At 41.6% G+C, this 19,065-nt stretch overlaps 3 protein-coding genes across 4 annotated transcripts in view; all 3 read left to right on the top strand.

Moving 5' to 3' along the window:
* The first annotated feature begins 1,332 nt into the window (after positions 1-1,332).
* On the top strand, positions 1,333-8,889 carry LOC115165139 (butyrophilin subfamily 1 member A1-like). 2 transcript variants are annotated; one of them, XM_029718182.1, is made up of 4 exons: positions 1,333-1,505; positions 2,910-2,936; positions 5,727-6,059; positions 8,225-8,889. In XM_029718182.1, the coding sequence occupies exons 2-4, from the start codon at positions 2,915-2,917 to the stop codon at positions 8,236-8,238; spliced, it is 369 nt and encodes a 122-aa protein (XP_029574042.1). In that variant the 5' UTR covers positions 1,333-1,505; positions 2,910-2,914; the 3' UTR covers positions 8,239-8,889. The 2 variants fall into 2 exon arrangements, with proteins under 2 accessions (XP_029574042.1, XP_029574043.1); XM_029718183.1 differs by lacking the exon at positions 8,225-8,889 and adding an exon at positions 6,484-6,776.
* A 513-nt stretch (positions 8,890-9,402) lies between these two features.
* LOC115165104 (GTPase IMAP family member 4-like) lies at positions 9,403-12,693 on the top strand. The gene is made up of 6 exons (XM_029718138.1): positions 9,403-9,406; positions 9,913-9,987; positions 10,379-10,453; positions 11,093-11,170; positions 11,264-11,916; positions 12,367-12,693. The coding sequence occupies exons 1-6, from the start codon at positions 9,403-9,405 to the stop codon at positions 12,691-12,693; spliced, it is 1,212 nt and encodes a 403-aa protein (XP_029573998.1).
* Positions 9,859-19,065, top strand: part of LOC115165131 (rootletin-like) — a 57,687-nt gene continuing 48,480 nt past the window's right edge. The window contains exon 1 of the mRNA XM_029718172.1: positions 9,859-9,987. The gene's annotated coding sequence lies outside the window, so the exon portion shown is untranslated. The remainder of the gene's footprint in view (positions 9,988-19,065) is intronic.

Here is a 19,065-nt window from a genome sequence, read left to right as displayed (position 1 = left end):
GAGTAGGCCGTGTTAACCCTGGTGTCTTGGCTAAATTCCCAATCTGTCCCTCATACCATCATGGTCACCTAATCATCCCCAGCTTACAATTGGCTCATTCATCCCCCTCCTCTCCCCTGTAACTATTCCCCAGGTCGTTGCTGTAAATGAGAACGTGTTCTGTGTCAACTTACCTGGTAAAATAACGGTAAAAAAAAAGAAGATTGATAGTGCTTTCTAGCACAGTAGGTGACGGCCTGCACTGAAACTAATGTTTACGGACCACCATGATATCATAGAAGAAGAAGAAACCACATCAGCCCATCTAAAGTGAGGCAGCTTACATTTCTGAATGTAAACCTCTCATAAAAGCATTGCTGTGTGCTGCTGGTTATAACATGGTAATAAAGAAGAGAGAGAAAAGAGGGACCAGTTTAATGTTTTTAGTGGGATGCTGCAGTTTTGCACATTGTTATTTATTTTTCTTTGACATGGTGCAATATTCTATTGTTATGTTGTTCAGATTGTATTCGTTTTGAATTGTTACATTTATATGCACTTTGTTTATATACATTAAAAAGTTATACTTTAAATGCAAATGTTTAATAGCATTCTTTTTCATAACAAACCAATGCATTTTTAAATACATTGTGGTTAAGGTAGAGTATGACATCATTTAATAATTTAATTAGAAATGTTTTAACACAAATCATAGTCAAACTATTGCAAACAGTTTGACTTGAAAAAATACAAAACATATATTTTTTAAAGAGCCGTTTGGGAGCCAAAAAGAGCCGGACTGTCCACCACAACAGACCCCTAAATCACATGTCTGACTTTCTGATTTGTAAATTCACCGCAGTTCCCAACATTGACCAGCAGGTGGTAATGATACTCTCTCCTCAGACAGTAAATGACCACCAGTCAGCTACATTTATTTTGTTAGGAGGGGATGGAAAAGCATTGAGACTACTTGTCATGGAAGCAATTTCACTCATTTACTCATGTGAATGGGTCCAAAGAGATAAGAGAAGCTAATATTGATAGGTACTGTTAAATCTTTACAGCTCAGGATAAATTTGTAAGTCGCTCTGGATAAGAGCGTCTGCTAAATGACTTAAATGTAAATGTTAAATGTAATATGACTATAATTACAGAACATCACTACTGGCTGGATCGGTCTTCTGATTTGAACCCTATTCTACACACTGCTAACCTTATTCCTAACCTTAAACCTAAATTAAGATCAGATATGTATATTTCTGTTTCCATGACATTTTACGATAGTCCTATAGACAGTTTAGACTTTGTGTCTGGGTTTTCTAATAACCAGAGAGGCTGGGGGGAGGAGTTTACTCCAAATACCTGTGCAAAGGTGAAAGTGAAAGTTGTGTCTCAGTTTAGGCCTGAGGTGTAGATTGTTCTGTAAAAACGTGTAGATATGCACATATAGTGACTATTAGAGTGGTTATAGATTTAAATAAACTATTTTGAATGTGAAGTGGAGGACGTGAAGACCAGTAAAGGTAAGAGGAGATCTCAGTATATTTCACTTTCCAAACTAGACACAACAGCCTTGTCATTGTTTAGAAGCCTGTTCAGAAATCTGGTCTCATTAATGTGCAGCGTCAAAAAACACTTTGATAATGAATAAAGTTGACTTCATAGCTTTTATTGGTAAGGTTATCAATACGACCACCATGATATCATAGAAGAAGAAGTGAATTGTGCCACAAATAGAACAATGAATGAGACAGACATTTCACTGGATGTATAATGTGAAGCCTCCGCTTGGCGTTTCCACTCACTACCAGATATGTTAGTCAGAGGAACAAGATGGAACGACACGGATTCTGGCCGACATTCTGCACATTTTCTCATCGATTAAACTATTTATCGCAATACCGTTTTTTTGTTCCCAAACTGGAATCTGTTATGAACAGAGCGGACTAAGTTTTGAAGACTTCACCCTTTTTGCAAAGGTTTTTCATAATAACCTGTTTAGAAGGAGAATTGAGTTAATACACATGCGCACTTCACAACGGACATATGCAGATGACGCTAGAACGCACCAATAGGATCTCGCCAGCTCGTTCCTGGCCCTGCCCACCTCCTTGCTGGTTGCGCCCACTATGACTCATTTGTTCACATTGGAAACAACACGCCCTGTTCTACGGAACGCCGTTTGGGTATTTTCTTGTCAAAAATAAATAAGCTTCTTGACCAATCAGGACCGGAATATGACTCCACGTCACATAATAATTTAACACTTTCAAATAATGTTATTTGACATGTATCTTTTTGACGCTCAAAGACCCAAACGGTGTTCCATAGTGCACCTCAATACATGTCAGACATGCTTTTAAGTTATGTACCCAGTATGTCCCTCAGGTCCTCTGGTACTGGCCTTTTAACTATCCTGAAGCCTAGGACCAAGAGACATGGAGAGGAAGCCTTTAGTTATTATGCCCCCAGCCTCTGGAATAGCCTGCCAGAGAACCTGAGGAGGTCTGAAACTGGCCTTTTAACTATCCTGAAGCCTAGGACCAAGAGGCATGGAGAGGCAGCCTTTAGTTATTATGCCCCCAGCCTCTGGAATAGCCTGCCAGAGAACCTGAGGAGGTCTGAAACTGGCCTTTTAACTATCCTGAAGTCTAGGACCAAGAGGCATGGAGATGCAGCCTTTAGTTATTATGCCCCCAGCCTCTGGAATAGCCTGCCAGAGAACCTGAGGAGGTCTGAAACTGTGGACATATTTAAAAGGAGATCTCAGTATATTTCACTTGCCAAACTAGACACAACAGTCCTGTTTTAAAACAATGAGGACTGGAGAAAGAGGAAGTGATGTTTGTATCTGTGTGATTGAGCAAAAGAGAGAATTTGATGAATGGTAATGATGTAAATATGGATGTTTTCTCTTTTTATTGCAGTTAAAATGGCAGAGTCCAGAGTTCATAGTAAGTCAACATGCTATAATTAATGATTAACTTTTCTTTCATGTATCTGGGAGAACAGAACTAAACCAACTATTGAAAATGAAATGTGTTTGTGGTTTTATTTCTCTTTATGTGTAAATGTGTGTCTGGATGAAATGTGTTTGTAACATGAGGGGCGGCAGGTAGCCTAGTGGTTAGAGTGTAGAGGTGGCAGGTAGCCTAGTGGTTAGAGTGTAGAGGTGGCAGGTAGCCTAGTGGTTAGAGTGTAGAGGTGGCAGGTAGCCTAGTGGTTAGAGTGTAGAGGTGGCAGGTAGCCTAGTGGTTAGAGTGTAGAGGTGGCAGGTAGCCTAGTGGTTAGAGTGTAGAGGTGGCAGGTAGCCTAGTGGTTAGAGTGTAGAGGGGGCAGGTAGCCTAGTGGTTAGAGTATAGAGGTGGCAGGTAGCCTAGTGGTTAGAGTATAGAGGAGGCAGGTAGCCTAGTGGTTAGAGTGTAGAGGTGGCAGGTAGCCTAGTGGTTAGAGTGTAGAGGTGGCAGGTAGACTAGTGGTTAGAGTGTAGAGGTGGCAGGTAGCCTAGTGGTTAGAGTGTAGAGGTGGCAGGTAGCCTAGTGGTTAGAGTGTAGAGGTGGCAGGTAGCCTAGTGGTTAGAGTGTAGAGGCGGCAGGTAGCCTAGTGGTTAGAGTGTAGAGGTGGCAGGTAGCCTAGTGGTTAGAGTGTAGAGGTGGCAGGTAGCCTAGTGGTTAGAGTGTAGAGGTGGCAGGTAGCCTAGTGGTTAGAGTGTAGAGGTGGCAGGTAGCCTAGTGGTTAGAGTGTAGAGGTGGCAGGTAGCCTTGTGGTTAGAGTGTATAGGTGGCTGGTAGCCTAGTGGTTAGAGTGTAGAGGTGACAGGTAGCCTAGTGGTTAGAGTGTAGAGCTGGCAGGTAGCCTGGTGGTTAGAGTGTTGGGCCAGTAACCGAAGGGTTGCTAGATTGAATCTCCGAGCTGACAAGGTAAAAATCTGTTTTTCTGCCCCTGAACAAGGCAGTAAATCCACTGTTCCTAGGCCCTCATTGTAAATAAGAATTTGTTCTTAACTGACTTGCCTCGTTAAATAAATAATATGCTTTCTTCAGTAGATTTAAGTTGAGTTTGGTTCAGGATATACTGGCTCAAAATGATGTTACAGATGATTTTACCATTATCCATTAACCTTTACTGATGTTAAATCAGAGATTTTTACTGTAAAACATCATATGTTGTTATTTCAGGGGGAATTGGCCATGTATAGACCCATAAACTGAATGAGTATAATAATTGAAGTGATATTTAATGTTATTAGGTTTGTTTAGTGTCTCTTGCACAATGATAGACCTGGTTAGTATGAATGTTGAGGCTTGGACACTGGGGTAGACCTGTTTTATATGAGGATGCCCATGGATTTCCCTGGTTTATAATGGGGTGTAGGGATACACAAGGTTCATACAGGTAATGGGGCTGGATGGGCGTCTATTGCCCATTCAAATCCTTTCTGGCAACAACGTTTGTGGTATAAAGAAGAGATTGGGGCTGTGGCACATGTGTTATACCACTGTAATATTAGTTTATCTATGAAATGATTAGTGTATACAGGTCAGATGTCACAGGACTAAAACATGCTGATAACAGGGTTGGGGTGTGCAGTGAATAGCTGGATATAGGTTACTGTTGGTGACTTGGGGAATACAGGCCTAAGGAAAGTGGGTAACAGGGCTGAGATAGGAAAGTAACAGGGATGAGGTGTATTGACAAAGGAACTGGGGTCTTGAGTAACACACAGGTCACTTAGGGACAGGATATGCCTGTATCTGTAACGGTTGTCGTATATAGTGGACCAAGGCGCAGTGGGTTTAGTGCTCATTTTAAACTTTTATTGAACACTAAATAAACAAAAAAAACATATGACCGAACAGTATTGCAGGCTAACACAGCAGTGCAACAACTTCCCACAAGGGACAGGTGAAAACAGGGCTACCTAAGTATGACTCTCAATCACCAACAACGATGTACAGCTGTTCCTGATTGAGAGCCATACCAGGCCAACACAAAGAAATACACAACATAGATAGAACATAGAAATACAAAACATAGAACATTACCAAAACCCCGGAATACTCTAAACAAACACCCCTCTACATAAACACATATCTCAACACATCCCGAACCACATAAAACAAACACCCCTCTGCCAAGTCCAAACTACAATAACAAATAACCCCTTTACTGGTCAGGATGTGACAGTATCTGTACTTGATTGTATAGATTTGAGGGTATTGGCATGTGGGTGTCAGGGTTAGGGCATGGGGGTAACAGGGCTGGGGTGTGTGGGTCATTGAGTTTAGGTGTGTGGGTAATTGGGCTGAGGTATATAGATTTTGAGGTTGAGGAATAGGGGTAAATATCTGTTCATGTTATTATAGGCAGAGCACTCTGTCACAGTTATGGCCAAGAATAAAACATACTTTTAAATAAATAAATAAATAATCAAAATGGATGACATGTTAGGCTTACTAGTGGCATAAGATTTGCATAGTGGCATGTCTGGGAAAGATGTGGGAACAAATGGGATAATATCATTCTAGATTGTAGCATCACATTCTTCTATGACATATATACTTTCCTTCAAATGAATATGTCTGTCTGGGATTGTGTGTGTTGTATTTTAGAATTGACATGGTCCTGGTTGTTGTGTCTATTGTAGTTTTTCATTCAGCTGTGTTTATAAATGTACTGAGAGTATTTGTGTTCCTGACACAGATGATGTCATTAAACATGAAATGTTCTCTCTATCTGAACAGCTCAGTTTAAACTCACCTCAAAAGACAATGTGGAGGCTGATGTTGGTAAAGAGGTCACCCTCCCCTGTCACCTCCCACCTGACACCAGTGCTGTTGCCATGACGATCAGGTGGTTTAAAGAGACAGAGTGTATTTACCTGCATAAGAATGGCCAGGTGAGAGAGAGGAGTGGCTATGAGGGCAGAGTGAGTCTGATCACCCAGGAGCTGGAGAGAGGCAACGTATCTCTGAAGCTGAGAGACTTCAGGGAGTCAGATACAGGAGACTACATATGTCAGGTCATCCATGGAGAACAGAAGGAGGAGGCTGCAGTGGGTTTATGGGATAGAGAAGGTAAGTGTTCTAGAACTCCAGTAATGTTTCTAAACACCTAAACAACAACAATAACAACCAGTCTCTTTCCCTGTACAGAACACTTCTACGTTCTCATGTAGGTAGGAGTTCATAGTAGGAGTTACAGATGAATAGACTAGATTCATTCTGAATATCAACTAGTTACAATGCATATTACCATCACTCTGAGCTTTGAGCTTGTCCTAAAGCATTAGAACCATTCCAACATTACTGTCACGTCCCTTGATTGTCATTAGTAATGAATGTGATGAACACTCATACCCCTCTGATGTATATCACATCACTATGGTATTTGAGAGGATCATGTGACAGATGGTGATTTGAAGGTAATGATAATAACTAATACATTCTGTTTTACATGATCATTATACATGACTCTCCATCTTGAATAATGGATGATCAGAAATGCATGAGTAATTACTTATTTGTCTGTTTTGTTTATTGACAACCAATAACACAAGACAAAGAACAGACCAGAGTGTTAATCTGATACTATAAAAACTACAGGCCTTGTGAACAGCAGTGTGTCTTCTTCAAGGCTACAAATTAAATCAGTTTCTTTACATTTATCAATACTCTCCCCAAATGTTCTCAAGGTAGGTTGGATTAAGATGTATAGATGTTCTTCAAATTATCCAGAATTTTCAGATCATAGATCTCCCACAATATATCTGCCATAGAGGTCAACATTTCACATAGTCTTCCCACAATATATCTGCCATAGAGGTCAACATTTCACACTCCAAAATTAACATGGAATCAGCTTGAATTCAGTTTGATGTCCCAGTATGAAGCATTCTGTGATGTTTAGACTGTTCCAATAGTAGCACTGCTTACATCCCTTTCCCTAGATGTACATTAGTAATGAATGTGATGAACAGTCATATCAATATGATGTATGGTATTTCATTAAATTATGTAATGAGACAGAAATTCAATGAACAATAATAACTAATACATTCTGTTTTACATGATCATTATTCATGACTCTCCATCTTCGATAATGGATGATCAGAAATACGTGAGTAATTACTTATTTGTCTGTTTTGTTTCTTGACAACCAATAACACAAGACAAAGAACAGACCAGAGTGTTAATCTGATACTATAAAAACTACAGGCCTTGTGAACAGCAGTGTGTCTTCTTCAAGACTACAAATTAAATCAGTTTCTTTACATTTATCAATACTCTCCCCAAATGTTCTCAAGGTACGTTGGATTAAGATGTATAGATGTTCTTCAAATTATCCAGAATTTTCATGTCATAGATTTCCCACAATATATCTGCCATAGAGGTCAATATTTCATATAGTCCTCCCACAATATATCTGCTATAGAGGTCAACATTTGTAAGGCTTGGGCGTATTGGGTGAGGAATCAAATGCAGGAAGCAGCGATACAGGGTAGTGGCTGTTAATGAGCACAACGGCGAAAACACAAGCCACCCCAAACAGCGATCAGAGCGCACACAAAACAAAGTGCCCCAAACACAGGGGAAAAACACAGTCGGCGCAAAACCACGCACTAGCGCAAAAACACAATCAGCGTGTACACAAGCAAACATACAGAATAACAATCCCGCACAAAGAGCAGGCGGGCCTACTGGCTAATATAGCCTCGCTAATCAGCCCAACACAGAACAGGTGCAAACAATAACGGAAAGGGGAAAACAAAAGGGAATCAGTGGCAGCTAGTAGGCCGGTGACGCCGAGCGCCGAGCGCCACCCGAGCAGGAGGGGGAGCCACCTTCAGTAGGAGTCGTGACAACATTTCACATAGTCCTCCCACAATATATCTGTCATAGAGGTCAACATTTCACATAGTCCTCCTACAATATATCTGCCATAGAGGTCAACATTTCACACTCCAAAATTAACATGGAATCAGCTTGAATTCAGTTTGATGTCCCAGTATGAAGCATTCTGTGATGTTTAGACTGTTCCAATAGTAGCACTGCTTACATCCCTTTCCCTAGATGTACATTAGTAATGAATGTGATGAACAGTCATATCAATATGATGTATGGTATTTGATTGAATAATGTAATGTGACTGAAATTGTATTGAATGTTACTGTAATAACTCATACATTTTGTTTTACATTATCAATATTCATTCCTCTCCATCTTGGATAATGGATGATCAGAATGGGGTGAGTAATTACTTATTTGTCTGTTTTGTTTATTGACAACCAATAACACAAGACAAAGAACAGACCAGAGTGTTAATCTGATACTATAAAAACTACAGGCCTTGTGAACAGCAGTGTGTCTTCTTCAAGGCTACAAATTAAATCAGTTTCTTTACATTTATCAATACTCTCCCCAAATGTTCTCAAGGTAGGTTGGATTAAGATGTATAGATGTTCTTCAAATTATCCAGAATTTTCAAATCATAGATCTCCTACAATATATCTGCCATAGAGGTCAACATTTCACACACCAAAATTAAAATAGAATCAGCTTGAATTTAGCTTGATGTCTTATTATGAAGCATTCAGTCATTCTCAGACTGCTCACATAGTAGTGCTGCTACATCCCTTTCCCTAGATGTACATTAGTAATGAATGTGATGAACAGTCATTCCAATATGATGTATGGTATTTCATTAAATTATGGAATGAGACAGAAATTCAATGAACAATAATAACTAATGCATTCTGTTTTACATGATCATTATTCATGACTCTCCATCTTGGATAATGGATGATCAGTAATGGGTGAGTAATTACTTATTTGTCTGTTTTGTTTATTGACAACCAATAACACAAGACAAAGAACAGACCAGAGTGTTAATCTGATACTATAAAAACTACAGGCCTTGTGAACAGCAGTGTGTCTTCAAGACTACAAATTAAATCAGTTTCTTTACATTTATCAATACTCTCCCAAAATGTTCTCAAGGTAGGTTGGATTAAGATGTATAGATGTTCTTCAAATTATCCAGAATTTTCAGATCATAGTCCTCCCACAATATATCTGCCATGGAGGTCAATATTTCACATAGTCCTCCTACAATATATCTGCCATAGAGGTCAACATTTCACACTCCAAAATTAACATGGAATCAGCTTGAATTCAGTTTGATGTCCTAGTATGAAGCATTCTGTGATGTTTAGACTGTTCCAATAGTAGCACTGCTTACATCTCTTTCCCTAGATGTACATTAGTAATGAATGTGATGAACAGTCATTCCAATATGATGTATGGTATTTCATTAAATTATGTAATGAGACAGAAATTCAATGAACAATAATAACTAATGCATTCTGTTTTACATGATCATTATTCATGACTCTCCATCTTGGACAATGGATGATCAGTAATGGGTGAGTAATTAGTTATTTGTCTGTTTTGTTTATTGACAACCAATAACACAAGACAAAGAACAGACCAGAGTGCTAATCTGATACTATAAAACTACAGGCCTTGTGAACAGCAGTGTGTCTTCTTCAAGGCTACAAATTAAATCAGTTTCATTACATTTATCAATACTCTCCCCAAATGTTCTCAAGGTAGGTTGGATTAAGATGTATATATGTTCTTCAAATTCTACTGAATGTATATTCCATAGAACCCTGCCTCCTGACACAATATCCTGTATCTGCCATAGAGCCCAATGCTGGTTATCACTAACAATGAACATAATCATTTGATCAGTGATTGGCCTATAACTAAACAACATTATTTATGAAGTTAATCAGATCTCATTGGTGCCCACAGTCCCTACATGACGGAGGCTTGATCGACAGGAGAAATGTGATTGGTCCGGTTTGTTCTGTATATAGTGATGTAATCTACCACACAGAACTCACCTCTCTGTTTTACACCATAGGATCAGGTTCAGGGTATTTACAACATGAGACCCAGGAGAAGAAGCTGAAGAGGGAGGCATCAGCTGGTGAGCTTGGTAAGTATGAGAGAGTCTGGAGGAGAGAGGATTGAATCAGGGAACATGAGTGATGTCATTCAGTTTTTCAGACTAATTCATTTGTAATGTATCAAATAGTCAATAGACCAGTTGATGATTGGTTCAGCTCAGATAACTGTTGACTGTAGGAAATAATTACAAATAATTGTACCACCTCCATCAAATGATAATGTCTTTCTAGGCATACTATTGAATGAATTAATACATTACTTATTCAAATAACCAATTAAATATGTTAATTGCTCTCTCTCAGAGTTGAAGATGGAAAAATTTCAATAGAAACCCAGAACTCACCTTCAGTAGGTCTATGTGCCTTCATGTGTCACTGAGGTAAATGTTCCCATTCTAAATGGTTGTTCTATTATTTTAGAGCATGGAGAGACGTCAGATACAGGTTCCAAACTCCCAGTCAGGAGGAGAGACAGCAAGGAGCTTCCTCCATCCAGTGAGTTATCAATATTGTCCTGTTGTCTCCTACTGTTTCTAGTCTATAGTGGACCATCCTCCACTTAGTGAGTTATCAATATTGTCCTGTTATCTCCTACTGTTTCTAGTCTATAGTGGACCATCCTTCACTTAGTGAGTTATCAATATTGTCCTTTTATCTCCTACTGTTTCTAGTCTATAGTGGACCATCCTCCACTTAGTGAGTTATCAATATTGTCCTGTTGTCTCCTACTGTTTCTAGTCTATAGTGGACCATCCTTCACTTAGTGAGTTATCAATATTGTACTGTTATCTCCTACTGTTTCTAGTCTATAGTGGACCATCCTTCACTTAGTGAGTTATCAATATTGTCCTGTTATCTCCTACTGTTTCTAGTCTATAGTGGACCATCCTCCACTTAGTGAGTTATCAATATTGTCCTGTTATCTCCTACTGTTTCTAGTCTATAGTGGACCATCCTTCACTTAGTGAGTTATACATGTTGTCTCAAACTGTCATCAATCTTGATAGTCTCTATTTTCTCCAATAATCTATATTTCACTATGATGTGTAATGTATTTGTAGTTTGTTTATACTATGTTTTAATTGTTTCTCTGATGAGTCAGTATGTTGACCAGTTCTCTATGTTGTGTTACAGTGGGAGGAGAGACCTCAGATACAGACCCCACACTTCCACTGAGGAGGACAAACAGCATGGAGATAAATACTCCACATAGTGAGTTATGGATGTAGATTATATTATATTTGACACTGTTGTACATCCTCCAGAGAGTCAGAGTGTTGATCAGTGCTGTGTGTTGTGTTGCAGTGGGAGGAGAGAGCAGCAGTCCAGACACCCCAGTGTCTCCCAGTGTGTCTGAGCTGAGACTGGTGCTGCTGGGGAGGACTGGGGCTGGGAGGAGTGCAGCAGGAAACACCATCCTGGGCAGAGAGGAGTTTGGGGCCCAGGCCAGCCCCTCTGCAGTGACCCAGAGGAGTAAGAGGAGAGAGGGGGACGTGTGTGGGAGACGGCTGGTGCTGGTGGACACTCCAGACTGGTTCTGTCCTGAACTCTCTCTGGAGGAGATGAGACAGGATGTGGGTCTCTGTGTCCGTCTGTCTGCCCCAGGACCCCATGCCTTCCTCCTGGTCATACCAGTGGAGCCCTCTAAGGGGGAGGAGAGAGGGGTGCTGGAGAGAATAGAGGAGGTGTTTGGGGAGGGTTGTTGGGAACACACTGTGATTCTATTCACCCATGATGATGGCCTGAAAGAGCAGAGCATTGAGGAGTTTCTCCAAGCAGGAAGTCAGGACCTCCAGCAGCTTGTAGAGAAAAGTGGGAGCAGGTACCACGTCCTCAACATTAAGGACAGGGCCCATGGAACTCAGGTATCAGAGCTGCTGGATCAGGTAGAGGAGATGGTGGCAGGAAACAGAGAGAGATTCTACAGCAGTCAGATCTACCAGGAGGCAGAGACCCAGGTTAGAGAGATGGAGGGAAAAATCCAGACAGAGAGAGGAGAGAGGAAACAGAGGGAGGAGAGAGACTTGAGAGAGAGGCTTCAGAAGGAGTTGCAGGACTCTCTGATAAAGATAGAGGGAGTGATCCAGGAACATGAGGGAGATATCAGAACACTCAGTGAAAGAACCAGTGAACTGGAGAGACAGGTGAAAGAAGAGAGGGATGAGGAGAAGAAAAGAGAGCTGGAGAGGGAGCTGAAGAGGGAGTCTGATAGGAAGGAGGAGATGGAGAGAAAGCTGGAGAGATTTAGGGAGAAGAGAGAGAATGAGAGGAGGGAGATGGAGGAGAGACACAGACAGGAGATAGAGGAGATGATGGAGAACTATGAAGGAGAGGCCAGAGTTGAAGCAGAGAGAAACCTGATGAAGATAGTCCTACCTGAGTTACAGAGGAACATCATGATCTCACAGACAAAGATGCAGAGAGAGTTCAGCAGACAGATGGAGGAGAAGAATAGACAGATGGAGGAGAAGGATAGACAGATGAAGGAGAAGGATAGACAGATGGAGGAGAATGATAGACAGATGAAGGAGAAGAATAGACAGATGAAGGAGAAGGATAGACAGATGAAGGAGAAGAATAGACAGATGAAGGAGAAGGATAGACAGATGGAGGAGAAGGATAGACAGATGAAGGAGAAGGATAGACAGATGGAGGAGAAGGATAGACAGATGAAGGAGAAGGATAGACAGATGAAGGAGAAGCAGATGAAGGAGAGGCCAGAGTCAGAAACCTGATAAAGATGGTCCTTTATTATTATTATTTATTTAACTAGGGAAGTCAGTTAAGAACAAATACTTATTTTCAGTGACGGCCTAGGAACAGTGGGTTAACTGCCTTGTTCAGGGGCAGAACAACAGATTTTTACCTTGTCAGCTTGGGGATTCGATCTTGCAACCTTTCGGTTGCTCGTCCAACGCTCTAACCACTAGCAGTTGTCCATTCAACACCTGACTCCAATACTTGATTCCAACTCTTTTGATTTGATATCCAAACAGACACAGAGAGAAATATAAGTATTATGTTGCTTGTTTGCTATATAGAAAGTGTTTTGTTACTTTGTATCACACATAGTATATGTTACTTCAACAATATTGTATTAAATCAGTATCACTAAATACCATATCAGTGGTTATGTTGTACAGTAGTAAGCACACTTTGGATTACATTTTCTGTCCCCCAAAAATACCTTGATACTCACAATATAGCGTGAATAATGTTGTTACTTTTCATTTACGATGTATGTAAGATGTCCCCTTTTAAATGTTCTGGTTATTTAGTGGAGCTTTGTCCTTTCAGAGGGCTGTTTTTACATCAGAAACTGTGGCCCTTAGTAATCGGGGAGGGAACAGTCGAAGGTTGGCCATGGAAAAGTTAAACCTGTATTGTTTTGGTATTACAATACTTTACAACTGTTGTAAATGGTATCTCACAGAAGCACCATAAAGGAAAACATTAAAGAGCAGAAGTACAGCACTGTACGACCCAAGAAATAAATAACACACTGTAAACCAATCAAATCACTTACTGTGACCTTTACCTCCAAATATAATTTCCAGTGTCTCTGATGACCAGTGTCCACACCTCCACTTCCAGAGAGAGACAGGGAGAGAGAGAGAGAGAGAGAGAGAGAGAGAGGTGGTCAATCATTGTAACGCCCTGGCCATAGAAAGTTTTTTTTTTTGTTCTTTATTTTGGTTAGGCCAGGGTGTTACATTGGGTGGGCGTTCTATGTTCTTTTTCTAGGTTTTTGTATTTCTGTGTTTTGGGCCGTGTGTGGCTCCCAATCAGGCACAGCTGAAGTTCGTTGTTGTTGATTGGGAGTCACACATAAGGAGCATGTTTTTCCTTTGGGTTTTGTGGGTAATTGTTTCTGTTTAGTGTTTGCACCTGACAGGACTGTTTGGCTGTCAGTTTTCTTGTTTTTTGTATGGTGTTCACGTTGTTCTATTAAAAAACTAATGATGAACACATCCTCCGCTGCGTATTGGTCCACCTTTTCCGACGATGACTTCTCTGTTTCATCTGACGACGAAGACAGCCGTTACAATCATCCTCTGTTCAGCCCTGTAGCTCCATCCTGAGTGTGATACGTCTGTACCAGAACCAGGGGATGAGGTGGAGGAAGAGACCATATATGGGCAGCTGGATGAAGTTCTTCCTGTGGGTGTTGTTGTCAATGTTACCATGGAACACCTGTCACCAAGACAACCACAGATACTGTCAGACACACTGCCACCAAAGCCTTGTTTATACCTGGTGCTAACATGCGTCCTTTGTCCTGATCTGATCCACATTCTGATTGTGCCACATTTAAAAAAAATGATTTTAGAAGGCAGGATAATGATGATTTAAATAGTTTCACTTTCCACATCTGTCTACACTTGTAAGATATCCAGACACAAAGCATGTCTGACTACCTCCAGAGGGGTTCAGGAAAATCACAATCACATCATAATGTGTCTTTTAATCATCTACATCCTTCCATAAATGTGTCTCAGTCAGTGGAGCAGAGTGCACCACCAAAGGTTGTAGGTTTGATTCCTGCTGGGGACATCCATATGTAACATCTATGCACGTAAAAAAAGAAGGCAAATATTATAATTATCATTATTATTATTATTATATAAGATCAGGACAGAGGAGGCATGTTAGAACCAGGTATAAATTGTCTCTGTTTCATGTCTGAGATCTCTTTTCTGTTTCTGTGTCTCAATCAATCAATCACTCAGTCAATCCATATGATCATGTGTTTATACCTTGTCCTTGTATTGTGCTTCCTCCTGGTATATAGTCCACCTCAGTCCATCATTGCTGTAGAATAGTTTATAGGACTTCTTAAGGCTAGAGGGCAGAGTTTGGAGGTTCGGATAGTCTGATGTGCCCAAAGTAAACTGCCTGTTACTCAGGTCCAGAGGCTAGGATATGCATGTAATTGGTCGACATGGATAGAAAACACTCTGAAGTGTCCAAAACTGTTAAAATAATGTCTGTGAGTATAACCGAACTGATATGGCAGGCGAAAGCCCGATGAAAATTCATTCGGAAATTGTGTTTTTTGAGCTCCCTCCCTATTCCTATGTTGTTGTATTGAATTTCCAACCAAATAGCCCCCATATTGCAGTACCTATGGCTTCCACTGGATGTCAACAGTCTCTATGCAAGGTTTCAGGCTTGTTTTTTGAAAAATGAAGAAGTATTTGTAGTTTATCCATGGTGTCTCTTCTTAGGACCCCAGTCTGTGGCGCAAATAATTGAGGGCGAGCATCTGGTTATTTATCTCCGGTATTGAACATACTACATTCCGTCTTAAATTGTATAGTTTATTTACATATTAGGGTACCTGAGGATTGATTAGAAACATTGTTTGACTTGTTTTGAAGAAGTTAACTCTTGGGATTTCTTTGTCTGCATGTTGATCGAGTTGAATGGGTGGATTACTGAATGAAACGCGCCAACTAAACTGACTTTTTTGGGATATAAAGAAGGACTTTATCGAACAAAACAACCATTCATTGTGTAGCTGGGACCCTTGGGATTGCAAACAGAGGAAGATCTTCAAAGGTAAGTGATTTCTTTTATCACTATATCGGATTTTTGTCATGCCTCTGCTGGTTTGGAAAATATTTTTATGCTAGGAGTATGTGGGGCACTGTCCTCAGACAATCAAATGCTATGTTATCGCCCTAAAGCCTATTGTAAATCGGACAACACAGTTCGATTACCAAGAACCTTCCCAAGTTCTCTCACGTCACCCCGCTCCTCCGCTCTCTCCACTGGCTTCCAGTTGAAGCTCGCATCCGCTACAAGTCCATGGTGCTTGCCTACGGAGCTGTGAGGGGAACGGCACCTCCGTACCTTCAAGCTCTGATCAGGCCCTACACCCAAACAAGGGCACTGCGTTCATCCACCTCTGGCCTGCTCGCCTCCCTACCTCTGAGGAAGCACAGCTCCCGCTCAGCCCAGTCAAAACTGTTCGCTGCTCTGGCACCCCAATGGTGGAACAAGCTCCCTCACGACGCCAGGACAGCGGAGTCAATCACCACCTTCCGGAGACACCTGAAACCCCACCTCTTTAAGGAATACCTGGGATAGGATTAAGTAATCCTTCTACCCTCCCCCAAAAGATTTAGATGCACTATTGTAAAGTGGTTATTCCACTGGATATCTTAAGGTGAATGCACCAATTTGTAAGTCGCTCTGGATAAGAGCGTCTGCTAAATGACTAAAATGTAAATGTAAATGTAAGATTCTAAGCTAAAGAATGGTGTAAGACACTTGTATTTAATTTTATGATTTTTGCATTTTGAATTTCGCGCACTGCAATTTCACCGGATGTAGTCGAGGTGGGACGCTAGCGTTCCACCGAGCCCAAAGAGGATTTATAGGACTGTACAAACTGGACAAAGCCACAGTCCTTAGATCCCTGAGTCACCATACCTGATACTTTAGTGGGAAATAACAGGTCTACCTGGGAGAAAGAGAGAGAGAGAGAGAGAGAGAGAGAGAGAGAGAGAGAGAGAGAGAGAGAGAGAGAGAGAGAGAGGAGGGAGAGACAGAGAGAGAGAGAGGAGGAGGGAGAAAGAGAGAGAGGAGGAGAGAGAGAGAAGGAGGGAGAGAGAGGAGGGAGAGAGAGAGAGGAGGAGGGAGAGAGAGGAGGAGAGAGAGAGGAGGAGGGAGAGAGAGAGAGAGAGGAGGAGGGAGAGAGAGAGAGAGGAGGAGGGAGAGAGAGAGGAGGAGAGAGAGGAGGAGGGAGAGAGAGGAGGAAAGAGAGGAGGAGGAGAGAGAGAGAGAGGAGGGAGAGAGAGGAGGAGGGAGAGAGAGAGAGCAAAGGAGGAGAGATCATCCATTAATTCAAATGCAATCTCTCTTTCTCCTCCTCCTCCTCCCTCCTTCTCCTTCCTCTCCCCTTCACCATACCTGAATCCACAGGTTGTGGTCATTGATTGCTGTGGTCCATGTGTTGACCTTGGCCTGGTGGTCCAGTCTGGCTCTGTTAGGGGTCCAGGCCAGCAGGCCCATACCCAGGGTCCGGTACACAGTAGACAAGGTTAGCTGGTAGTGCTGTACATGACCCCCCTTCAGACACAGAGGCTCAGAACAGCCTGGATGAACAGAATCACAGAACAATAGACAGACACTGAGACACAGGAAGTAAAGAAGTAGGAGAAGGAGGAAGTGGTGGTCATGAAGTGGACCGTGTGAGCCACCGTACACCAAACACTAAAACACTTCACTCATTTGGACACACCAGTACATCTGGATATCACAAACTGAACTTTAGTGTCACAACACCATCATGACCTGCTGATCTGATTACAATGAATGACTGTTTTGGTCCTAACTGTATGAGCAGGGTGTCAAATAAAGGTTTCCCATTGGACCATGGTCTGATGAAGCATATATAAACAGGTGTCTTCAGGTGATGATGTCACTGACCTGTAAGCTCACAGTCCATCAGCTCTATGCTCAGAGTACAGTGGTCCCTACAGACTTGTGGGTAAACGCGTACGTACTCCTCATTGATTGGTAGAGGGAAGGCGTTGGCCAGTGTTCCTTGTTCCTTGTTCTGAAGGACATGTCAGTCTACTCTGGATAGTCCCCAGGTCCAGGAGAACCCAATGTTCCAGGTCTGTCCCATCATGGAGATAGTTATCTGATATGCAGTCATTAGCTGTCTTACTCTGACATCCACCAGTCAGCATCTCTACTGTTAAAAGTGTCATCTTCTCTGTTCTTTCTCCCTCACAAACAGGCTCCTCTGGCTGGCTCTGATGGAGAGCAGAGAGAACCTAGTTCCACCACGCAGCAACATCGCTACTGACGCTAGTCAGCATCTCTACTGTTAATACTCAGTCATCTTCTCTGTTGATCTGTACATCCATTTATTTATTTATTCTTTACTTCTATTAGTGAGTCCATCCTTTTGTTCTTCTCTTTCTTCCTCCATACTTCCATTCATCAGTCCAACATCTCCACTCTCACTGGCTGAGACTTCAGCTTCAAAATGACTAAAACATCCTCCCTGTCCTCGCAGCTCTCCTCTCTTTCTACACAGCTCCTGTGTGTGTGGAGAGACATCTGGTCCTGGAGGAGTGTGAGTGGAGAGACATCTGGTCCTGGAGGAGTGTGAGTGGAGAGACATCTGGTCCTGGAGGAGTGTGAGTGGAGAGACATCTGGTCCTGGAGGAGTGTGAGTGGAGAGACATCTGGTCCTGGAGGAGTGTGAGTGGAGAGACATCTGGTCTTGGAGGAGTGTGAGTGGAGAGACATCTGGTCCTGGAGGAGTGTGAGTGGAGAGACATCTGGTCCTGGAGGAGTGTGAGTGGAGAGACATCTGGTCCTGGAGGAGTGTGAGTTGAGAGACATCTGGTCCTGGAGGAGTGTGAGTGGAGAGACACCTATTTAGTGTTTATATGTTGTTTAATATGATAAAATATCATATTTGAAATGATGAATGCTTCTTACGGTCACCTTTTCATTCAAATCATCTGGTTTTCTTTCAATACTTCAAAACCAAATGGTAGGTCCAGGTAGTCACCAAAATAGATGGGTGTTGGGTAGCCCTTTCCTGTTGTTAATGACCAAAAGCACCTCTTTGGCCTCATGCTGGAATGTTATTCATATTGTTCAGAATTTCATAATGAATAAAGATTATTATTAATTTTTTTTAACAAAAAAATAATCTGGTGTTTTTTGTGTAAAACAGTTTTGTAATCAGGGGCGAAAATCCCGGGGGGGACGGGGGAGACACAACCCCCCCATCCTGGGAAAAATATGATTTGTCCCCCCCAATATATCACTGAAACATAACTATGTAATTTAAATAATATTAATAATATGCAATGAAAGCAATTGTGCTGATTATAGACACTTAATAGCGCATTTTTAAGTTTCAAAAGATTGCGACCCCCCCCCCCACCCTTTGCCTCACAATGTTTTTATCCACTGCCAGTTCCTTAGTTGGCAAGGTAACAGAGGGGTGGTTTCCACTGTCTGAAAGGCACTCAATGCACGTAACTGACGTGAGGTTAATCCAGTCAATCGTGCACACACACTAGCTGAATATGCAGAGCTAGCGTGCAAATATGAACTATTAAGCTAGCTAG

The sequence above is a fragment of the Salmo trutta genome, chromosome 27 (genome assembly GCF_901001165.1).
Source record: "Salmo trutta chromosome 27, fSalTru1.1, whole genome shotgun sequence".
Taxonomy (NCBI): domain Eukaryota; kingdom Metazoa; phylum Chordata; class Actinopteri; order Salmoniformes; family Salmonidae; genus Salmo; species Salmo trutta.
This window is presented reverse-complemented; position numbering and strand designations above follow the sequence as displayed.

Excerpts from the sequence above, each read along its gene's own strand:
- LOC115165139 (XM_029718182.1), top strand. The coding sequence starts at position 2,915 with ATGGCAGAGTCCAGAGTTCATA. Across the intron at positions 2,937-5,726 it reads GGCAGAGTCCAGAGTTCATA|CTCAGTTTAAACTCACCTCA; the intron begins GTAAGTCAACAT and ends CTATCTGAACAG.
- LOC115165104 (XM_029718138.1), top strand. Across the intron at positions 10,454-11,092 it reads CAAGGAGCTTCCTCCATCCA|TGGGAGGAGAGACCTCAGAT; the intron begins GTGAGTTATCAA and ends GTTGTGTTACAG. Across the intron at positions 11,171-11,263 it reads GGAGATAAATACTCCACATA|TGGGAGGAGAGAGCAGCAGT; the intron begins GTGAGTTATGGA and ends GTTGTGTTGCAG.